The 21,050-nt window shown below is 37.1% G+C and overlaps 1 protein-coding gene across 1 annotated transcript; it reads right to left on the minus strand.

The window, feature by feature from the left end:
* ssrp1a (structure specific recognition protein 1a) lies at positions 1–19,316 on the minus strand. Its single transcript, XM_079893085.1, has 18 exons — positions 19,165–19,316; positions 18,558–18,613; positions 16,390–16,575; positions 15,561–15,666; positions 14,540–14,733; positions 14,352–14,452; positions 11,912–12,041; positions 8,853–8,956; positions 8,649–8,777; positions 7,788–8,009; positions 7,013–7,085; positions 5,410–5,539; positions 2,401–2,446; positions 2,162–2,306; positions 1,739–1,906; positions 934–1,034; positions 223–385; positions 1–143 (listed from the first exon to the last, which is right to left on the minus strand). The coding sequence occupies exons 2-18, from the start codon at positions 18,609–18,611 to the stop codon at positions 69–71; spliced, it is 2,127 nt and encodes a 708-aa protein (XP_079749211.1). The 5' UTR covers positions 18,612–18,613; positions 19,165–19,316; the 3' UTR covers positions 1–68.
* Positions 19,317–21,050: the final 1,734 nt, after the last annotated feature.

Genomic DNA, 21,050 nt, shown 5'->3' on the forward strand with positions numbered 1-21,050 from the left:
AAGTCTTGGTCCATTATTCATTTGTGAAACCTGAGATGTGGAAATGTCTTTGTGCCGTCAGTGTGACATCAGTCAGATCCTGACTCCTCTGAGCTGGCTGGTGTGGAGGCGGCTTCCTCTTCCTCATCATCATCATCAGAAGCCTGCAACAGATTAGACGGGTTAAATGAATGCAAATCTAATTAACTGATAAACCCAAGAGGAAACGCATCATTCACGCACCTTGCGTTTGCTGCTTCTGCCGTGGTCCGACTCAGATGAGCTCTCCTCGCTGGAGATGAACTCTTTGCTCTTAAAGCTCTCGTTTCCACCTTCTTTCTTCTTCTCCTTTTCCGCTACACTCCTTTTCTTAGCTTCCACCTTCCCTCCTTTCTTTTTCTTTTCCCTAAAAGCAGAAGCGATGACTGTGTCAATATAAAGCGGAGCTGCAAGTAACACTCATTTCAAAAGAACAAAGTTGATTTTCTTAAATTAAACACTTTTATTCACCAAGAACACATTAAACTGATCAAACGAGAGAGTAAAGAGAGACGTTAAGAATTTTAAGATTTCAAAAGATTTTTCTCATAAATGCTGTTCTTTGGAAATTTCTGTTCATGAAAGAATCCAGAAAATGTATCACGGTTTCCACAAAAATATTAAGCAGCACAACGGTTTATAAAATTGATAAGAAATGTTTCTTGAGCAACAAATCAGCATATTAGAACAATAATTATTGTAATATTTCACAATATGTACATCAAATGCAGCGTTGATGAGCATATCTCCAAACTTTTGAATGGTAATGTATGATTAATCTGGCGAGTTCTTTGTTAAAATTGAATATCTAGTTTATATAAATGATATACAATACACAGAATCATTTTAGATCTTAAAAAGCATTTTTGCACACTAACAAAGTGCGTGTTTGAGATTTGGAGATAGTCGGCTCACTTAGTAACAGATGCCGCTCCCGCTCCCCCGCCACTCTCCTTGTACTCCTTCATGGCTTTTACGTATTGTTTCTTGGCCTCTTCTGCTTTTTTGTCCCACTCCTGCGAAACACACAAGAGACATTTAGCTAAACACACTGACTCTATAACACAGCATCAGTAGTTTATGCTTCAACCATCCGTCTGCAGACCAATGAAACAAACCACAGGCAAATTATTTAGTAAGTGGCTAATAATGTATTCAGCGGTGCAGCAGTCACTCTGCATATGCAGGAAAGAAAGCAATTTTCCTGAAAACTAGTCCCCATGCATAAAACATAGAATATGCCACAGAACTAAAGTCCATAAACAATGTGTTTTGATTGGGGAAATATTCAACAGCTGCCTGGAAGTCAGGGTTGTGCAATACGTTTTAAGAAATTAATGTTTTAATATGACCACCGATAATGGCACTGTAATATTTGCGTACTGGATGTTGATTGCCATTTTCCTAAAAATCAAATCTCATCACATTTTCACTCCAAAGGTGGCACAGAAGCGCTTCTGAAGTGGCATTTGGGTGTTTTTACACAGACTGTTTGCATTTAAAACAGTATGTTTTGATGCTAGGGGTTGAGGTGGGTCAGAACAGGCATCATTTAGTCTGGCTTTAATGCAGCATTGTATCTTTTCACTGATATAGTAAATATATTTTCATCCCTTATTTAGCAATGTAATGATTATAAAGCTTTTATATTCATAATTTTTCCTTAATAGGGATTGTGAAGAGTTTCTGGTTATTGGTGTGTGATGTTAATGAGGCTGACCTCTTTCCGGTCTTTGCCCAGCTGCTTCCACATCTCTCCGGCCTTCTTGGAGATCTCAGTAACTGATATCCCAGGATTCTCACTCTTGATGCGTTCTCTGTTGCCGTTCAGCCACAGCATGTAAGCGCTCATCGGCCTCTTAGGAGCACCTGCGTCTTTCACCTTTTTCTGTTCGCCACAGAGAGAGGAAGTGAGGTTTAATAAAGTGCACAAGTTGGGGTAAACGTGGGTTTCGTTTTCTGAACTGTTGAACAGATGCCAGTAAATGTATTAAGGTTTTTCACAGAGATGTTTATCGTGCGCAGTTTTACCAGACAAGAACAAACAGGCATGGTGTCAAAAGCACCACTGTGCATCTTTACTCTTTAAGACATACTGATATTTAATGTAAACACTGATATTGCAAAAAAAAAGGTCCAAGACCTCTCTCCGTGGTTTTCTCTCTTTCTTCTCTTTCACCACTTTCTCCACTTTCTTGGGCTTCTTTTCAACTTTTTTCTTCTTTCCTTCATCTTCACTGTCGCCGTCCTCTCCCTCGCTGGCGCTCTCTGAAGCGTTACTGTCATACCTGCACACACACACACACACGACATTATATTGTTAGAGTGAAAAATTGACAAATCATCTAAAAATGAAGAAAAGAAAAGTTTAAAATCCCTTACTCTTCTGGGACGTCGTCGTCCTCTTCTCCAGGATTGAAAGACTCATCTACAGGAAGATATTTGATATTAACTACTATACAGAATTCAACATATTCCACTTACAACTTACAATTTGAGTTGAGTTGAGCATGATTTCATTTTGTATTTTTTATATTTTATTGAAATAGCATATTAGTGCCCGCCCACTTTTTCAGTGGTATTTTTTTTTTCCAATTAATTTCTTGGATTTGTTTTTAAAAGTCTCAGTTCAAATTTTTTAAGCCACAAACAAAGCCAAGCAGCAACAAGGTGAATCATAACATTACAAACTTGGATTTGAAGCAAAGAGTATTTGAAAGTTGGATAAAAATACAAAGGTACAAGACTTTGACTTTAGTGTTAGATGGAACTACAATCCCATGAAGCATTGCGGACGACATAATTGAATTAAAAACAATGGAGAAATATAAAACTACTCATTTAAAAATGTTGATTATAAATAAGAACAATATATTTTAGGTTTATTGCAGAAATATGCATGTATACAAATATTTAACAGAGACAGACTCTTTAGGAACGGTTTGCTTTTTCGACTCTCTGCAAGTGTAATTTTCTGTACAGCATCATGGGTAATGTAGTTTTTCACCACAAATTCTGCTGTTAAATTATTTTATCACTTGATTTTAAAACTAAGTTGACAATGCGGGCTGATGTCTGCAACAGAAGCAACTACCATTGATTAACAACCTAATAGCTCACAGTAGGTTTGTCTTTAAAGGTTTATAAGTTATTGTTCGAAATTAATTTCACAATGAACAGAATGAATGGAGTTTTTGACATGACATTGGGCATCTCAGGAACCGTATTCCAGTGGTTCAAGTCTAATCTCTCAGGTATGTCCTTCACCATATACTTATACTTATATATATATATATATATACATGTATGTGTGTGTGTGTGTGTGCATTAGGGCGGCCCTCGACTAAAGATTTTTCTAGTCAACTAGTAGTGGTTCTTTTAAGAATTGTTAATAATTCATTGATAATGTTTTCTGTGTTTTCGGTTGTAGAGATTAAGTCAACGATGCTGTAGTCCGCAGTAGTAGCCTATATGCACATTTCATATGGATTACATTATTGTTTTCCACTTAAATTGGTTCATTTAAAAGACATTTCAAGCTTTCTATAGATATATTTCTCATGTCTGTGAGGCAAGTATACACTGAGTTTCGATTCAATGAGACAGAACAGAAAACGCATCCTGATTGTTTTCATTATTTTACAAAACCACACTTTGTTGTTATTGTTTGAGTTTACAGAAATAAAAGTAAAACCTTTACAGTTTGCATTACTCTTATCAGTAAGACCAAAAAATGACGAAGTATTTTAAGTTAAATGTGATCGCGCCGGCGCCTACACATCATGCAGTAAGCGCGCCCTCCGCAAAAACACTGATGTGCCTATTTATAGCGCACATTTATCTAGGTTAACATTAGAGCGAGCAGACTTGTAAAGTTGCTACTAATTACATGTTTAAGTGATAAGCCATATTTGAGGTCGATTAATGATAGGCGAATGTTTGGATTTCCTGCCGTTAATGATCTGATTTACTGAGTTTTTTTTCTGCGACTTACCGACTAATACAATTTTGGTCGACCAAACCTCTTCTAGTTGACTAATTGTTAGTCGAATATTGAGGGGAGCATATATATATATATTTTAGGGCTGTCAAACGATTAATCGCGATTAATCGCATCCAAAATAAAAGTTTGTGTTTACATAATATATGTGTGTGTATGGAGTATAATTATTTTCTATATATAAATACACACACATGCATATATATTTAAGAAAAATGTGTTATTTACCGGTATATATAAAATATTTATATATAATATAAATTATATATAATATAAATATATCTACACAGTATATACATGCAAATATTTCTTAAATATATACATGCATGTGTGTGTATTTATATATAGAAAATAATTATACACCGTACACACACATATATTATGTAAAAACAAACTTTTATTTTGGATGCGATTAATCGCGATTCATCATTTGACAGCCCTATGCTCTTTTGGTAGTTTAACAGCTTTGGACAAAAGCGTCTGCTAAATGATTAAATGTAAATGTAATTCTGACAACTTACTGAACTGATATTCAGTTTATAGTAATACATAATTTTAAATAAATTTTAAATATAATGTAATCTTTAAGTGCCCTTACATTTTGCCTACCGCACGATTTCCCACCATTACAAAAAAACCCAGATGCTTTTTACATCATTTGGGCTTTTTACAGCATAAAGGGAAGACAAGTAAATCTCAATCAGTTAACATTTATACAATTGCAGTGTTGACTGCATTCGTCAAGCTCAACCTTCAACCCAGTTACCATAAGAAATAAGATCAAACAAATAATTTTCTTTACATATTTGTTTGAATTTATAGGAAATAAGTTAAAGGGTTACAAAAGATGATATTCCAAACAGTTGATGGATACCATTGACTTCCATAGTATGGAAAAACATACTATGGAAGTCAATGGGGTCCATCAACTGTTTGGTTATTGTCATTCATCAAAATATCTTCTTTTGTGTTCAATGGAAGAGCAAATTCATACAGGTTTGGGACAACATGAGGGCTAGTAAATGACGACAGAATTTCCATTTTTGGGTGAACTGCAAAACAACATTTGGTCCCAAAATATAGCACCTACTGAGTGCTGGCTTAATTTGCAACCCTCTTACCCATTACTTTTTCTCTCTCAAATTTGTTCAATTTTGATGTTTTCATTTAGATTTTTTTGCTAGAATGCTGTTGACCATTTTATTGATAACCACATTTTGGTCTCGTCTCTTCTTTGAGAAAAAAATAAAAATTTAATAGAAAAATAAAATACTCATACTCAGTTTTACCAACTGATGATCACAAGCAATATTTTCTCAAGGTTAAGCACCTATTTAATGTATTGAAAAATAAAGTTGCCGTTTTGTGTTTTAGTTGAGGTGCGTCATTACCGCTATCGCCCTCGGAGTCATCGCTGCCGTCTCCCTCCTCTCTGATCTTGCCCTCTTGTTTCATCCTCTCCAAGTAAGCGTCATGCTGGTCTTCATCAGAGTCACTGTAGCCTTCTGCTCCTTTCATGCCCTAACACACACAAACAGTTCGATAAATCATGTGAATCAACACATTACTGGGCATGCTGCTGCTGTCCATAGGAAGTTAATGTAGTGAAAGTGTCGCCATCAGGGGCACTTTAGTATAAACACACACAGAGTCTGGATCATAGAATTAGAGGTTCAAACGCTCTTCCTGCTTATTCCCAAGAGTGCAAATCCATCAACAGAATGGATTGTTTATTTAGTTAAAACCAGTTTCGTACTGCGAATTCATCCATGCGTTAACGCTGCATACATGTACATTTGGGCGTGCCCAGAGAAAAAGCTCCTAACATGACTTATTATATTATAACTCAAATGACTTTTGGAACAAAACATGATCACTAACACTCAGCCATCAGAACAAGCTCAAACTCAAGGAAAAAAGAAAATTACGAAATGAAAAATAGATGCTGCGCATTAAGGCTGGGCCACATGTCAAATATTTACTTCATATTTCTTTTTTATTAAACTACACTGCGAATAATGTGCTGATTTTAATGTATGTAACCAATTGTTTTATACCGTTTCAGTTCACGTGAATCAATTCAAATCACAGGTTGTTTCTATTCACTTTATAATGCGATTAAAGCAGTACTGTGATCAAGTTAAGTCATGATAACAATACTGTGATTAAGCAGAGTACTCATATTCTACAGCAGTTATGGTTACCGCTGATTTAATTGCATTACAAGGCATAAAAATTGCATTTCTGCTCTGAACAAAGTGCCAATATGCCACCGCTGCAGATATATGACGTCTCACACTCATGCGCCGGTTTGAAAGCATGGGGAACAGAAGAAGCCACACTCATACAAAATGTATGCGTTATAATGGTGTTCAAATGCTGTTTTAATGCAATTTGAAACAACCGTTTAGTATTTTAATATATTTTAAAATGTCATTTTTTCTTGTGATGGCAAAGTTGAATTTTCAGCATCATTACTCCAGTCCTCAGTGTCACATGATCCTTCAGAAATCATTCTAATATGATGATCTGCTGCTCAAGTTATTAATGTCGAAAAAAATTGGAAACTGATTTTCAGGATTCTTTGATTAATCGAAAGGTTAACAAAAATATTATGTAAAATAATGTTTTGAAACATTATGAATGTTTTTAGTGCCCCTTTTGATAAATGAATGTGCCCTTGCAGAATAAAAGCTACAAAAAAACACTTGCAGATCCTAATCTTTTAAACGGTAGTTTAAGTCAAAATAATTTCCTTCGTTGATTTAGTGAAAAACTGTGTAGAAAAGATGTATTTTTAGATAGACTCTTGATTCTTGCTCTAAATATAATTTGCATTAAGGCGGTTTGACTTTTTCCAAACAGCAAATTCATAAACATAATTTTTAACTGTACTGCAATTCATTTTGATTATAATGCCCAGACTGACTGTGTATTATTCTTTTGTGCATTTTGGCTCAAACCGAAATGAATGTTTGAAACAACAGAACATACCTCTTTAAATCCTCTGTTCTTGATGTTCAGTTTCTTGGCATTGACAAAGTCGAAAAGTTTTCCATATTCTTCCCTACATAAGACAGAAGAGACGTGATCATCATTTGTGAGGACCGGAAAGACTTGACGCTTATGCCTAGTTAATAATAATAATTCGTTAAATTTATAAAGCGCTTTACATATGGAAGGGGGAAATCTCCTCAACCACCACTAATGTGCAGCATCACCTGGATGATGAGACGGCAGCCATATTGCGCCAGAGCACATGAGGCCAATCAGTATATGGGGATGATTAGGAGGCCATGATGGACAGAGGCCAATGGGCAAATTTGGCCAGGATGCCGGAGTTACACCCCAACTCCTTTTTTTTGGACATCCTGGGATTTTTAATGACCAGAGAGTCAGGACCTCGGTTTAACGTCTCATCTGAAGGACGTTGCTCTTTGACAGTATAATGTCCCCATCACTATACTGGAGCGTTACCACAGACCACAGGGTGAGCACCCTCTACTGGCCTCACTAACACCTCTTCCAGCAGCAACCTGGTTTTCCCAGAAGGTCTCCCATCCAGGTACTAACCAGGCTCAACCCTGCTTAGCTTCAGTGGGCAACCAGTCTTGGGCTACAGGGTGATATGGCTGCTGGTTAGGACAGGCTGCTGCAGATTTGCAGAAATGTTGAGAAAGACATTCTCTCTTATGATTGAGAGATGAAGGACACTGCGGTCTGTGTTTTCTAGGGCAAGGTGTGATGATTTGTGAGTAATGTAGTTTACCTCTCAATGTTGCTGAAGGTGAACTGGTTTTTCTGCTTGGTCTCTATTTCGAAGTCAAAGGAGCGAGTGGTGGTTGTTCCTCTGGCGAAGTTAACGCAGGAGATCTCCTCGAAGCGCAGGTGAACCGGTGGCTTGTGCACATAGATGAAGCCTCTTTCCAGAGGATACAGCAGCCCTGAGCTCGCCTTATACGCACACGTTATACACTGAGACCCGGAGTGACTACACACACACATAGAGAGAGATAAAGACTGACATCAGTAAAGACATTTCATTTCAAAACTTGATCTTGACACATTATGAATATGAGAACTAGGGGTGGGCAATATAAGCAATTCATATCACAACATTTTGGGCAAAACTTTTTTTTGTTACTACATGTAATAACGAGGTCAGGCAAGGAGGGCCACTTTATAGTAAAAACTGAAGTTGTAATTTTAATTGAAAGAGGCGCTGTTTTTTCGTGTTTAATACAGTAAAGCTAATTGCTTTAAAGCAATCTATTGTATAAAGTCATAAATAAGGCAGTGGCTATTTGCACTAAGTGAAAATAGCATATTTTCTTAACAACAGATTCTATTTAAACTGTAAAAAGAGCAGTATTTTCTTTGCAATAAGTGTAAATAGTAGTTAGATGCTATTTATACTTAAAAAACTTCCCTAGGCGAAGAACAAAGAAACGTCAGCATGAGTATATCAGGGCCTTAAATGTAAAGTGATTGTAAAGTAACATCTAGCTGTGCTTTGCTCAACCACAAAATAAATACTTGAACATCGTCCACCCCTAATGAGAAACAGAAAAACGCGGAGTATAATATCTCTTTAATATCTTCAAATAGAGCATTTGCTTGTGAGCGTTACCCCTGGAAGTTTCCAGGCACTGTGATCTTCCTGTTGACCAGAGCCTTCATGACCCTGCTGACAATCTCATAGAGCGGACCAGACATGTTCTTACTGAGCTTCCCTTCAAAACGCTTCTCCACCTCATCCCTAGAGAGAAGAGAAACAGAAGCCATCAGCAGAGCTAATCATCTGAGAGACGCACAGAAAATCCGGTGAACTTACTCGTTCATGTTGAGAGCAAGACTGAGGTCTTCATCTTTGGAGAAGAGGAGGATGAGGAAATGATAACGTGTCTGACCCTGCTTAATGGGCGGGTCGAGACTGATCTGGAAAATAAAAGGATCAAGACTGGGTCAAGAATAAACCGACTCAATAACCATGAAGCAGCCTTTTCACAAAGCATCTGTAAAGATTTACTGAGCCCCTAATGAATAAACCTGTGATTCAACATTTAACCAGCAGGTGGCAGCAGCACCAATGCATTATTTAGCATTGTGTTTACATGCACTAGTCAGAATGAATCCAATCTGATTCATTTATTTACATGAGCACTGGGTTTTTGCTGAGTATTTAACATCAAATTTAAGACATTTTAAGGGTGGGTTGCAACTAAGTATTAATCTTAAATCAAGGTTTATCTAATAATAACTTTAAACTAAACAGGTTAACGTTTAAACCTTCATTTTGATCCTGGATTTAATTTACATTTAACATTTAAGATAGATTAACTATAATCCTGTTGCTCCATAACTTTAAACTCTGATTTAAATCTCAATTATGGATTCATTTACAACATAAAATATGTGGCTGATTGAACAAAGAAAGAAATGGTATGTGTGGCAAGAGATCTCAGAAAGCCGTTTATTACAAATAAAAATGAAAGCGCATCGAGTCCGGGATGCAGATCCGTCACTCATCTCAGTGTCGGACAAAGAAAAAAAACTAAAGGAATGTTTATTATTGCCAGCAGAGGTGATGATTAGATGTTTGCGCTCTGGAGAATGTCAAAGGTTTCTATTTACAACGTGTTTTTGCAGCGTTGATCAATGTGGCCAATCACAAACACAAGAGCAATTAGCCGGCAAGAGCCACTAATGTCAGAGTTTTTGAAAAGAAAAGGAAATGGAACATTAATATTGTTGCCGTTTAATTACAATGGCGAAACCATCATGGCGAAGAACATTAATCATAAATGGAGGTTTTATAAATCACAGGTTAGAATTCTAAACCTAGATTTGTTAATCTGTGTTTAAAATTAACTAACCCTAACTCGATTTAAAATAAAACCCAGATCAAAAAAATACTTGATTAGCTTTAAACTTTGATTAATTTAATCCTTATTGGTGCAACCCATCCTAAGAATATTTTTATACATATATACACACAAACATATATACTTTAATGCTAGGCAATGACGGATTAAGCTTGATGTCGACTAGTCGCTGATCATGGCCAATAGAGGGCGCAACAGTATAAAGCTTTGAAGTCCACTTTTACACTCTGTTTCCAGCAGTTAAAATGACAAATAACTGCACACTCCGAGAGCGCTCCACTACAAATGTTTGATTATACTATCTGGAGCTTATTGTACACGCAAATTATTCGCTGCTCTAAAGGCACTGGTGCATTGTAACACGCACACACACGCAGAAGCTCGCAAATCGCACACAGCATCAAGTAGCGCAGAAAGGTATTGTCAACACTGTTCTGTGATTTATCAATAAAATAGCTAAGAAACTGAAACTTTCTAGCATATACTTCTTAGTAACTAAAACCCACAGCTTCACTATTTAGTAGAGAGACGCAGCCAGATCAGCGACTAATCGACGCCCACTCAACTTTAATCACATATACACTCACCTAAAGGATTATTAGGAACACCATACTAATACTGTGTTTGACCCCCTTTCACCTTCAGAACTGCCTTAATTCTACGTGGCATTGATTCAACAAGGTGCTGAAAGCATTCTTTAGAAATGTTGGCCCATATTGATAGGATAGCATCTTGCAGTTGATGGAGATTTGTGGGATGCACATCCAGGGCACGAAGCTCCTGTTCCACCACATCCCAAAGATGCTCTATTGGGTTGAGATCTGGTGACTGTGGGGGCCATTTTAGTACAGTGAACTCATTGTCATGTTCAAGAAACCAATTTGAAATGATTCGAGCTTTGTGACATGGTGCATTATCCTGCTGGAAGTAGCCATCAGAGGATGGGTACATGGTGGTCATAAAGGGATGGACATGGTCAGAAACAATGCTCAGGTAGGCCGTGGCATTTAAACGATGCCCAATTGGCACTAAGGGGCCTAAAGTGTGCCAAGAAAACATCCCCCACACCATTACACCACCACCACCAGCCTGCACAGTGGTAACAAGGCATGATGGATCCATGTTCTCATTCTGTTTACACCAAATTCTGACTCTACCATCTGAATGTCTCAACAGAAATCGAGACTCATCAGACCAGGCAACATTTTTCCAGTCTTCAACTGTCCAATTTTGGTGAGCTCGTGCAAATTCTAGCCTCTTTTTCCTATTTGTAGTGGAGATGAGCCCATCCGTCTCAAGGTTGTGCGTGTTGTGGCTTCACAAATGCTTTGCTGCATACCTCGGTTGTAACGAGTGGTTATTTCAGTCAAAGTTGCTCTTCTATCAGCTTGAATCAGTCGGCCCATTCTCCTCTGACCTCTAGCATCAACAAGGCATTTTCGCCCACAGGACTGCCACATACTGGATGTTTTTCCCTTTTCACACCATTCTTTGTAAACCCTAGAAATGGTTGTGCGTGAAAATCCCAGTAACTGAGCAGATTGTGAAATACTCAGACCGGCCCCTCTGGCACCAAACAACCATGCCACGCTCAAAATTGCTTAAATCACCTTTCTTTCCCATTCTGACATTCAGTTTGGAGTTCGGGAGATTGTCTTGACCAGGACCACACCCCTAAATGCATTGAAGCAACTGCCATGTGATTGGTTGATTAGATAATTGCATTAATGAGAAATTGAACAGGTGTTCCTAATAATCCTTTAGGTGAGTGTATGTCGACTAAAAACAGTCGTTCAAAATAGTTGTTCAACTTGCATACGTTTATTTTAATATAAAATGAACACGGCCCCTTCCAAACGGTTTGAAATTTCAGTGAGATCAATTGCGATGTTTACTTTAAGCTTTTTCCATCAATCTGATAAACGGATTATTTTGACAAGTTAACGTAGCTATTGTTGAGTTTCATTTATCTCTGGTGGGGAGCAGCACATAAAAACACACAACTCACCACAAAGAACATCTGCCTCTGGTCCTTGTGTGGCAGCAGGAAGAGACGCAGTACGGTGGTGTAGGGGATCTTGTAGTCAAAAGTCTTACCATGCAGGTGCAGGAAGGAGGGGTAGATACGAATATCGTACCTGAAAGAAAAACACACACTCAAATACATGTGTATCACTTGGAGACACGCAGAGCTCCAGATGGTTGCAATGCAGTTTCGTTTGGTGACAAGGTGTAACAACATTCAAAATCGACAAGTCAGTCAGCCTTAAAGGGATAGTTCACACAAAAATGAAAATTTTGTCAATTTACTCACCCTCATGATGATCATAAGACTTGTGTTTTAGAAACATCATAATTGCTTGACACTTAAAAACTAACCTTGGTTCTCACACATCAAGCAAGAGTATTTGATGAGCTCTATTGGTGCGTTCAAGTCATCTCGTAAAGATCGTATTTACAAGTTGAGCGCACATGAACGCCACTACAATGTCGTAAATACCAGTGGGAAGCTCGGGATTTTGTTTAAACCCAGACCTTTACGAGTTGGAGGCGTGTCAGTGAGAAACATGGCGGAATATCACAGTACTTGAAGGTATTTAGCAGTGAAATTGTCAGGCTTTTCTATTTACATCGACGTAAGCTAATTGCCTGCACAGAATATGATGGCATTATAATATAACAATGAAATGTGCAACGATGAAGTTTGCAGTGGCTACAGTTTACACTGTATTTTTGTGTAAGTAATTAAAAGAAAGTGCACCGCCATCTTACACAGACGAAAGTGACTTGAACGCACATAACGTCGTAAACACGACTTCCCACCTCGTAAGTACGAACTTCCCAGGAGGACTTGAACGCACCATATGCATGTGTGCTGATCAAACTTAATGTGAATAAAAGCCTTAAATTAAATCCGCTCATCATAAAGCGATCATGTCTCTTCAGAAGAGCTGGATCAAACCGCTTGATTCATTCAGAGTACTTTTACGATCTCTTTATGAACATTTCACAAATGAGTCCCACACAAGGGCTTTCAATGGAAGGACAGGAACCTTACAGATTAAAAATATCTTTTGTTGTGTTTCAAAGATGAATGAAAGTCTTACGGGTTTGGTATGGTGTTGTCAAAAATATCGATATTTCGATATGCATGAAATATCTGAAACTCATCCAATACTTCTTATCTGCACTTATCGAGGCACCAGGCACTGTTTTGTGCGGATGAGCGGGCCGGAGCGCGTTGAGTGTTTTCTGTTAGAACGGTGTCATGTAAGCGGCCTCCAAGTTAATAACTAATGATCTTTGCAACGGAAGTCAATCAATCAATCTAACTTTAGCTGGACAATAACTTTATTCTAGAGCTGCTGTAAAGCCAAAACAATCTCTGTTACTGTAATTCCCTATTATCACTGTAAAGCTGCTTTTAAACAATCTATATAGTTAAAAGTGCTATATAAATGAAGGTGACTTGACGTACCGATACACCGATTCAAAACTGCAAATTCTCACTCTCTCTTCTCTCCGACAGCGAAGTGACTCACACCCACCTCCTCTAACTCTCGTCTCATTCGCTACCGTTGAATAGTGCTTGCATTGCGTATAATTTTACTCATTCCTGCAGGTTTCACGCTCACACCAGAAGCGCATGCACCACTGATCTATATAAGTGGCGCTCTCATAAAGCTCCTTTTTCGTAGTTTAATGCGCTTTAAAAAACAAAATTATGTCAAAATGCCCTTCTTGCGAGTATTCAGGTAAATACAGTCAGTTTTGGAAGATAAATAGTTGGGGGGAAAAACACATAGCGTAACAGTATATTGGATCCGTGCATAAGCTCTTAAAGTGACAGAAGCCTAATAAACCTGTTGCTGTCTGTCATGTTAATCAAAGAACAAAAGACAAAGAAAATCACTTGCTGCTCTTGACTGAATAACTTCAGTAACTTTAATCTGCATTTCATTTTTACATTTGATTACTTTAGTATTTCTTACCTGAATACAACTGCTAGACCCACCTGAAAAACTTAAAGCCATGTTTATTTATTTTGTCTCATTCTATTGTATTTATTTGTGCTATCGTTTGCAATTTATTTTTTCTTATTTTACTACTGACTGTTGACTTGTCTTTTTCTTGTAAATGTAGTTCAACGATTCAAATAAAGCTGTGTGTGTGTACAACAAATTCCCAAATTATCAAAAAAAATGATGAGATAAATGATCTGTATGGCGGAATATATATGGCAGTTTTCCCCGTGGTATTGAAAATGGTATCGGATATCGATATTTTTCAAAGTACCGTATCGAAGTTGGAATTTCCAGTATCGTGACAACACTAGCTTGGAATGACATTAAAATGAGAGTTTCATGTTTGGGTGAACAACCGCTTTCACAACTAGTCAACCATTCTGGCCAAAGATGTGTATGGTCATAACAAAAGACACAACTTGCCTTCCTCTGGGCGTAAGGCACTGAAGCTCTTTAAAGATACACACGGCATCTCCAGTAGCTTGGATGACGTCTGCCTTAGAGAGAACATTCTGAGCGAACGCCTGCGACAGAACGAGAGCGAGATCATCAGCATCGACAGCAGCTGCTCACACACTGACCGAGACAAACACATTCACATACACACGCACCTCCACAGGGTCTGTGCCGTCGTCTCCAGTGTTGGGCGGGACATAGAAGCGGACCTCCATGAGTGACACCTCCGCATCATCGTTCTGATGGAACTCCACCGTCACCTCGTTCTTTCCCGTTGCACACTGGGATACGCTGGACAGCGGGATCTCAAAGACGGGACTTTCGCTCACCTCAAATGACAGCAGAGACCCTGAACGCACACACACACACACACACACACACACACACATCAGTAACCACGGCAACGTTAGTGTTTTTGATTGGCCTAGGTCTTTTATTTCAGCCTCACTATCTTAAAAGCAGATTTTTTTTTAGCATACCGTTCAAAACTTTGAGATCAGAAAGATTTTTGAGAGAAATCTCAAATCAAGCCTGGATTTATGTGATAAAAAATACACTGAAAACAGCAATACTGTGAGATATTACAAAAATTTTAAATAATTGTTTTCTATTTTAATATATTGTAATATGCAATTAATTCCTGTGATGCAAAGCTGAATTTTCAGCAGCATTACACAGTCTTCAGTGTCACATGATCCTACAGAAATCATTCTAATATGATGATTTTATGATCAGGAAACATCTATTATTATCAATGTTGAAAACAGTTGTACTGTTTAAATGTTAAATGTTTAAATAGTTAAATGTAGACTTTTCTACAGCATAGTTGAATATCTTGATGTCCGAGGTGATATTTATTGGGAATATGTTTAGAAAAATCCAAATAAACATATAGTGGAGTTGTGTATTGGAATATATAGGTACTATATTGTTATTGGCCAATAAGTTTATCACCATCAGTAGATATTGTTGGTATCCATCTATAGTACTATATATTAAATTGCACAATGCTCACTAAATTTTCATGTTAAAAATACTAATTTAACAACAAATTTGACATTATAGAGCTTTCACATCAGTCATTGAGTTATCAGTTACATTCGGTTATCAGCCATAATATAAAAATCAGACAATTTGAATGAATTACTAGTAGCATGTGTAGATAGGTGTGTGTACCTGAAAATTTGGCGGTGCCCCAATTCCAGCCCTTCACACACATGTCCTTCTCTGCCAACTCCAACTTGTAGTTCGCTTTAAAAAACGCTGAGAGTTTCTCAAAATCCTGCGGAGGGGAGGAAAGCAAAAAGGAAGGAGAGAGCAGGAGAAGGAAGAGATAAACAGAGTTAATGCCTCACTTCCCCTGACTCTCTTTCTCATCCAGCCCTGGGTTCATTAATAAAGAGAGTTGGCAGCGGCGCTCGGCCCACTGGGACGGTGGAGGTGTGTGTAATCCGGCCGGAGGCTGATGCGGAGCACGCTCAATCAGCCCGTTTATTTATCCAGCACTGCACAATCGCTTCCACATGTCACTCCACCAGGTGTGTGTGTGTGCGCTAATGAGCTTGGCACTGGGCTGCAGAATCCCATCACTTTAACATTACACAAACCAGCATTCCCTGATCCTCAAAATATTGCCTTTTTCCCCCTAATGTAAAGACAATGACGAAGCTGGTTTAAAGTTAGCTGTTAAACACCACATCTAAATACACAGCAAACAAATACACACTCATGTCAACTTTGTCTATGTTACACGTAACAGATTCTTCCGGAGTTACGGTACACTGCTTAATAATAAACACCACACACACACACACAATGACTTCATACAAACACACACATACAGAGCAAATCCATTATATTGGAGGCCAGTGATTAACCCCGGGAGAAAAGCATTCCTTAACATCTTGAATTACACACACATTCCTTTGACACAGAAGAAAAGACACATTACATTTATGGATATGCAGCTCCGATCGGTCAACTATTGTTTGCCCAACACACTCACTGTGTCTTTGAAGCCGTCGTACTTGTAGATGTGTCCAGTGCTGGTGACCAGTTTGATCCCGTGACCCAGGCAGACCCGACGCCACTGCGCCGCAGAGAGTTCAGGCCCCGGGATACTGTCCACCTTCCCCGTTTTATGGCTCTTATAGACCACAGACTGCTTGCTGAACCTCAGACGGCCATCGTTCTGACAACACACACAAACAGAAAGAAATGTGCGGAGAGCAATTATAGATCATTTACTGTGCGTCTGTTGTTTTTCTGTACGGTTAAATAACCTCATGTATATTACATATTTTCTGTACATTCTTAAATGTTTCCATCTAAAGACAAAGCTGGCAGGTTTCTGAGTGAGTGTAACTCGTGATATGTTTGGAAGGACACATTACTGCTGTAAACAGTATGCAAGTTTTCTCAATGCATTGACTAATGTATGCAACACTGCACAACGCACACTTCTGTGTATTGATTTTAACCCTGACATAAGAAATAGTAAGAAAACTAATTTTTGGGAACAGTTTATTGAACATTTAGACAAATATGAAGAGTTCAGATGCAAAAGCCTCTAAGTGCCATCTGAAATTTTCTTCTAGAATGATTATTTTTATCAAGCTTGTATATTTAAGTTCAGTAATTTCACTTAAATGGCAATGAAAATAACCTATGAATTGTCATTTAAATAAAATTACTGAACTTAAATATACAAGCTTGATAAAAATGATCATTCTAGAAGAAAATGATCATCTGCATCTGAACTCTTCATATATATATATATATATATATAAACGTCTGCACGTGCGTTTTATGTTTTGTATCCTATTTGTTGTTGATAGTTGAAGCTTGTAATGTAACTCAATGAGGACTTTGTAACACTATAGTAGACTTCCATAAAATGCATATAAATACCAGTTGTCACTATTTACATTTCTTAGTAAAATGATATTTAAAGGGGTGGTTGATTATGATTTCACTTTTTTAACTTTAGTTAATGTGTAATGTTGCTGTTTGAGCACAAACAACATCTGCAAAGTTACAACGCTCAAAGTTCAAAGCAAAGGGAGATATTTTCTTTTAAAGAAATTGCTTTTTAAGGATTCCTCCAGGGTTAGTGACATCACAAACCCTAAAATGTACATAAACCCTGCCCCTGGGAATGCGATTTATAGATTATCATGACAGAATATGTTAATGACTAGAAGATAACTACACATAAGCTACATAAATTCATCAACTAACCATTCAGAAATGTCCTGTTGCATTCTACATGTTGTTACTTCTTCTTGAGTCTCTCCATCATTGTCTGACACCGGTTTGAACATAAAAGGCTAAAAGTTTTTGAAATTTTCAGTGCATGTGTGCGTGAGGTAAAAGGACATGAGCTGTTGTAGCTCCGCCCCCTGTGCCGGGAGCAGCAGCTCATTTGCATTTAAAGGGACAGACACAAAAAAACGTTTTTGCTCACCCTCAAAAAGTGACAATTTTAACATGCTATATAAAATATCTGTGGGGTATTTTGAGCTAAAACTTCACACACACACTCTGGAGACATCAGAGACTTATTTTACATCTTGTGAAAAGGCCATTATACCACCCCTTTAAATGCTTAGTTTTGATCAAAGCGCTGTAGCTTTTACTGTGGGGGCAAAACATATAATGACGATTGATAGATGAATAAACAAAAGTTCCTCAAAAGCCTGTCGTATCATATCTGATACTCACATTTGAACATGCTTTTTCAAAAAAAATGATATCTGGATAATCAAAAGTTGCTTCAGTGTTCATCTTGAAATACTACTAACAATATGTTATTCTTAAGATTTCACAGCTAAAGGACACATGTATCACAACTTGAAAGAGGGGCATTTTTACAATTATACTAAAAGGCCTTTTATATGCTAAAAAAGTATGAACTATTAATCAGACGTCGGTAGATTGTGTACAACAGATCTTTCAGCAAAGTTATGATCACGTTGATAATTTAGAGGCCTTAGAAATGAGTGTATCAAATATGAAGCTTTATTAGGGTTGGGGTTAGGGTTAGCATTAGCAATTTTCTGGTGCACAGGTGAAAGGTCAAACTGTGACACTAGGGGTCACTCTCCTGTTTACTAGTTGCTGTGTGTTTCGTTTTTCTAACTCCATATTCGAATGAAAGTTAAAGTCACCTACCCAAGATCCCTTCGACTCTTGATGGATGTCATTGAACTCCAGAGTGTCTCCCATCTCTGTAAAATATAAATATTAATATTAACACAGCAATAACACAGGCACCGCATACTAGTATACTAACGTAACGTTACTATTTCTACCATAGAAAGATATGGTTAAAAAAAGTAGTAGGCTACGAGTAGTATACTAACATTACGAATTAAGCACGCTTTCAAAGAAATTATTGATATCAGTTAGTCTTGCTCTGAAGGCTTTAATTCACTTCTTCACGAGCTGTATTGTGTGTTGCTAGTGTTCCTCCCTCACCAGTGGTCGTGTCTCTAACTTAATGAGCTGCTTACCTAGACAGCATTTTGTTCATAGTGCGTTTCAACCTATTTTTTACAGTCTATGGTTTTAAGAGTTGAATTCTAGAGGTCATTTCAGGGGATTCGAAAGCGCTAATGAGGACATAACATGCTGTCTATGTAGGAAGCACGCTGTGTTTTGGGACACCGCCAGTGTTCGCACACTGCCACTGCTGTACATGTGGAGCGGGCGAGATTCATTCAGCCGGCTTGATTTAAGATCATCATCAGTACTTTATACAAACGTATTTAGCACTTACTTTGGGTGAAGAACGACTTTATGAACGTATAAGCGTGTTTCCCGGTGTTGAAGAAATTTGATGAAAACACACAAATAACTGCAGTGATCAAGCTCTTCTATTCTCCGGTTTCCCGCGTCTAACATCCGGGTTCTGAAGAAAGACAGTAACCCGGAAGAAGTGTTGAAGGGTCACGCGTTTCCATGACTCCGCACTCACATGTTCCCAAAAAAAAATTTTCAGAAAATATTTACCGTAAAAACAAATTTGCTTTAATGACTATTGTATCAGTCTATACTGAAAAAGGACATTAAATATATATATTTTAAATTTAGAAAGTAAAAATACATTTAAAATGTGGTTATACTTATAATAAGATAATAAATTCTGCATATATAATTAGCCTGGAACGGAAATAAAATATATTAGCCTGGAACGAAATAAAATATATAAGCTCATTTAATTAAAAACACGTTTAATATTAAAATTGTATTATTAATAATAAAAAAACTGCTTAAGTAGGCTAAATTAAATTAATATAATCCTCAAATAATAATAATAATACTTTAATATTAAATACATTGTGCAACTGAGTGGGTTTCTAAATAGTTTGTGTACAATAAATGTTAAATGTACAATAAACATGACTTTAGTTTTTTTCTTAATAAATGCCTATTTATATAACCATACCTACCATTATTTTAGTTATATTCAGATGCACTTTAAAATATTGCATTAGGCCTGTTAATTTAACGGTGTCCAAATATGTTGATATTCCTTGTACTTGTACGTTTTGTGGTCACGAAGACGAAACATTTTTTATTCTATTCTTGTAAAATGTTTCAGAAGTTTTGGTCTAACTTAGCCTATATTCCCAATTAAATAAAACCCTGCGCAATCTTTTAATTTGAAAGATATTATCTGTTATTAAACTGACTCCAACAAATCTAAAGAATATTTTCAACTTTTTTATTTTGTTTGGCAAATTTTTCATCAATATTTATGGGCTCACTTCCTAAACTCTCTCATTTTCTGACTGAGATAGACTCACCGCTTAAAACTTTTAGTTTAACTAGCAATGCAAAATGTGATAGATTCCTGAAGCAATATGAACAATTCGTTTGTAATGGCTCTGTTTTTCAAGTTTAACCAGGTCTCTCTCATATTTAGATTTTTTTGATTATCTATCTATTATTGTTTCCATATAAAAATGTATGGTACCCCTTTCTCTTTATCCCTTGTCTTTTTATCCTCTTGCAAATGATTCTTAATACGCTGTAAAAAATCTAATAAAAAACTAATTATATATGTATATATTCCTGATTTATCACATTTTTTTCTTTAGTCAACTCAATTTAGATAATTCGAGTTGCTGTTGATTAAACCAATCTCCTTCATTGTATCAACTCAAATTTTTTAATTTCAATGAACTCAAAATTTTAGACAAGGTTACTTACTTTTTTAAGTTAAAGCCACAATAATATTTTAGGATATATTTGACACTTTACTCACCAATGTTATTTAACTTTAATGTTCTCCTGAAGGTGTTGACTGTTTCTTGAATAAAGAAGGTTAAAAAAAAGTGGTTGAATGATGAAGAGCTGTAAGATCCCAGTGTTAACAGCAGAGGACGCCAGCAGCATCACGAATCAACACATCAGGACGGTGATCAGTCAAACATCACAACAATAATCACAATGTAAATCCCGTCTAAAAAAAAAAAAAAAAAAAAAAAAAATCCCGTCTTGTTCTTTTAATGTCATGCTGCCTGTGAAATGAAGTGCTTATCCACTTACACACCTCTGAAATAACCCACGCATGTAGCACTTCAAATCTCAATAATCTCACTGTCAATAAAGGTAATACCAGAGGAATGACACACATCAAGCACGAGACTAAACACTGCC

Source organism: Squalius cephalus, assembly GCF_949319135.1.
Source record: "Squalius cephalus genome assembly, chromosome: 14".
NCBI classification, from domain to species: Eukaryota; Metazoa; Chordata; class Actinopteri; order Cypriniformes; family Leuciscidae; genus Squalius; species Squalius cephalus.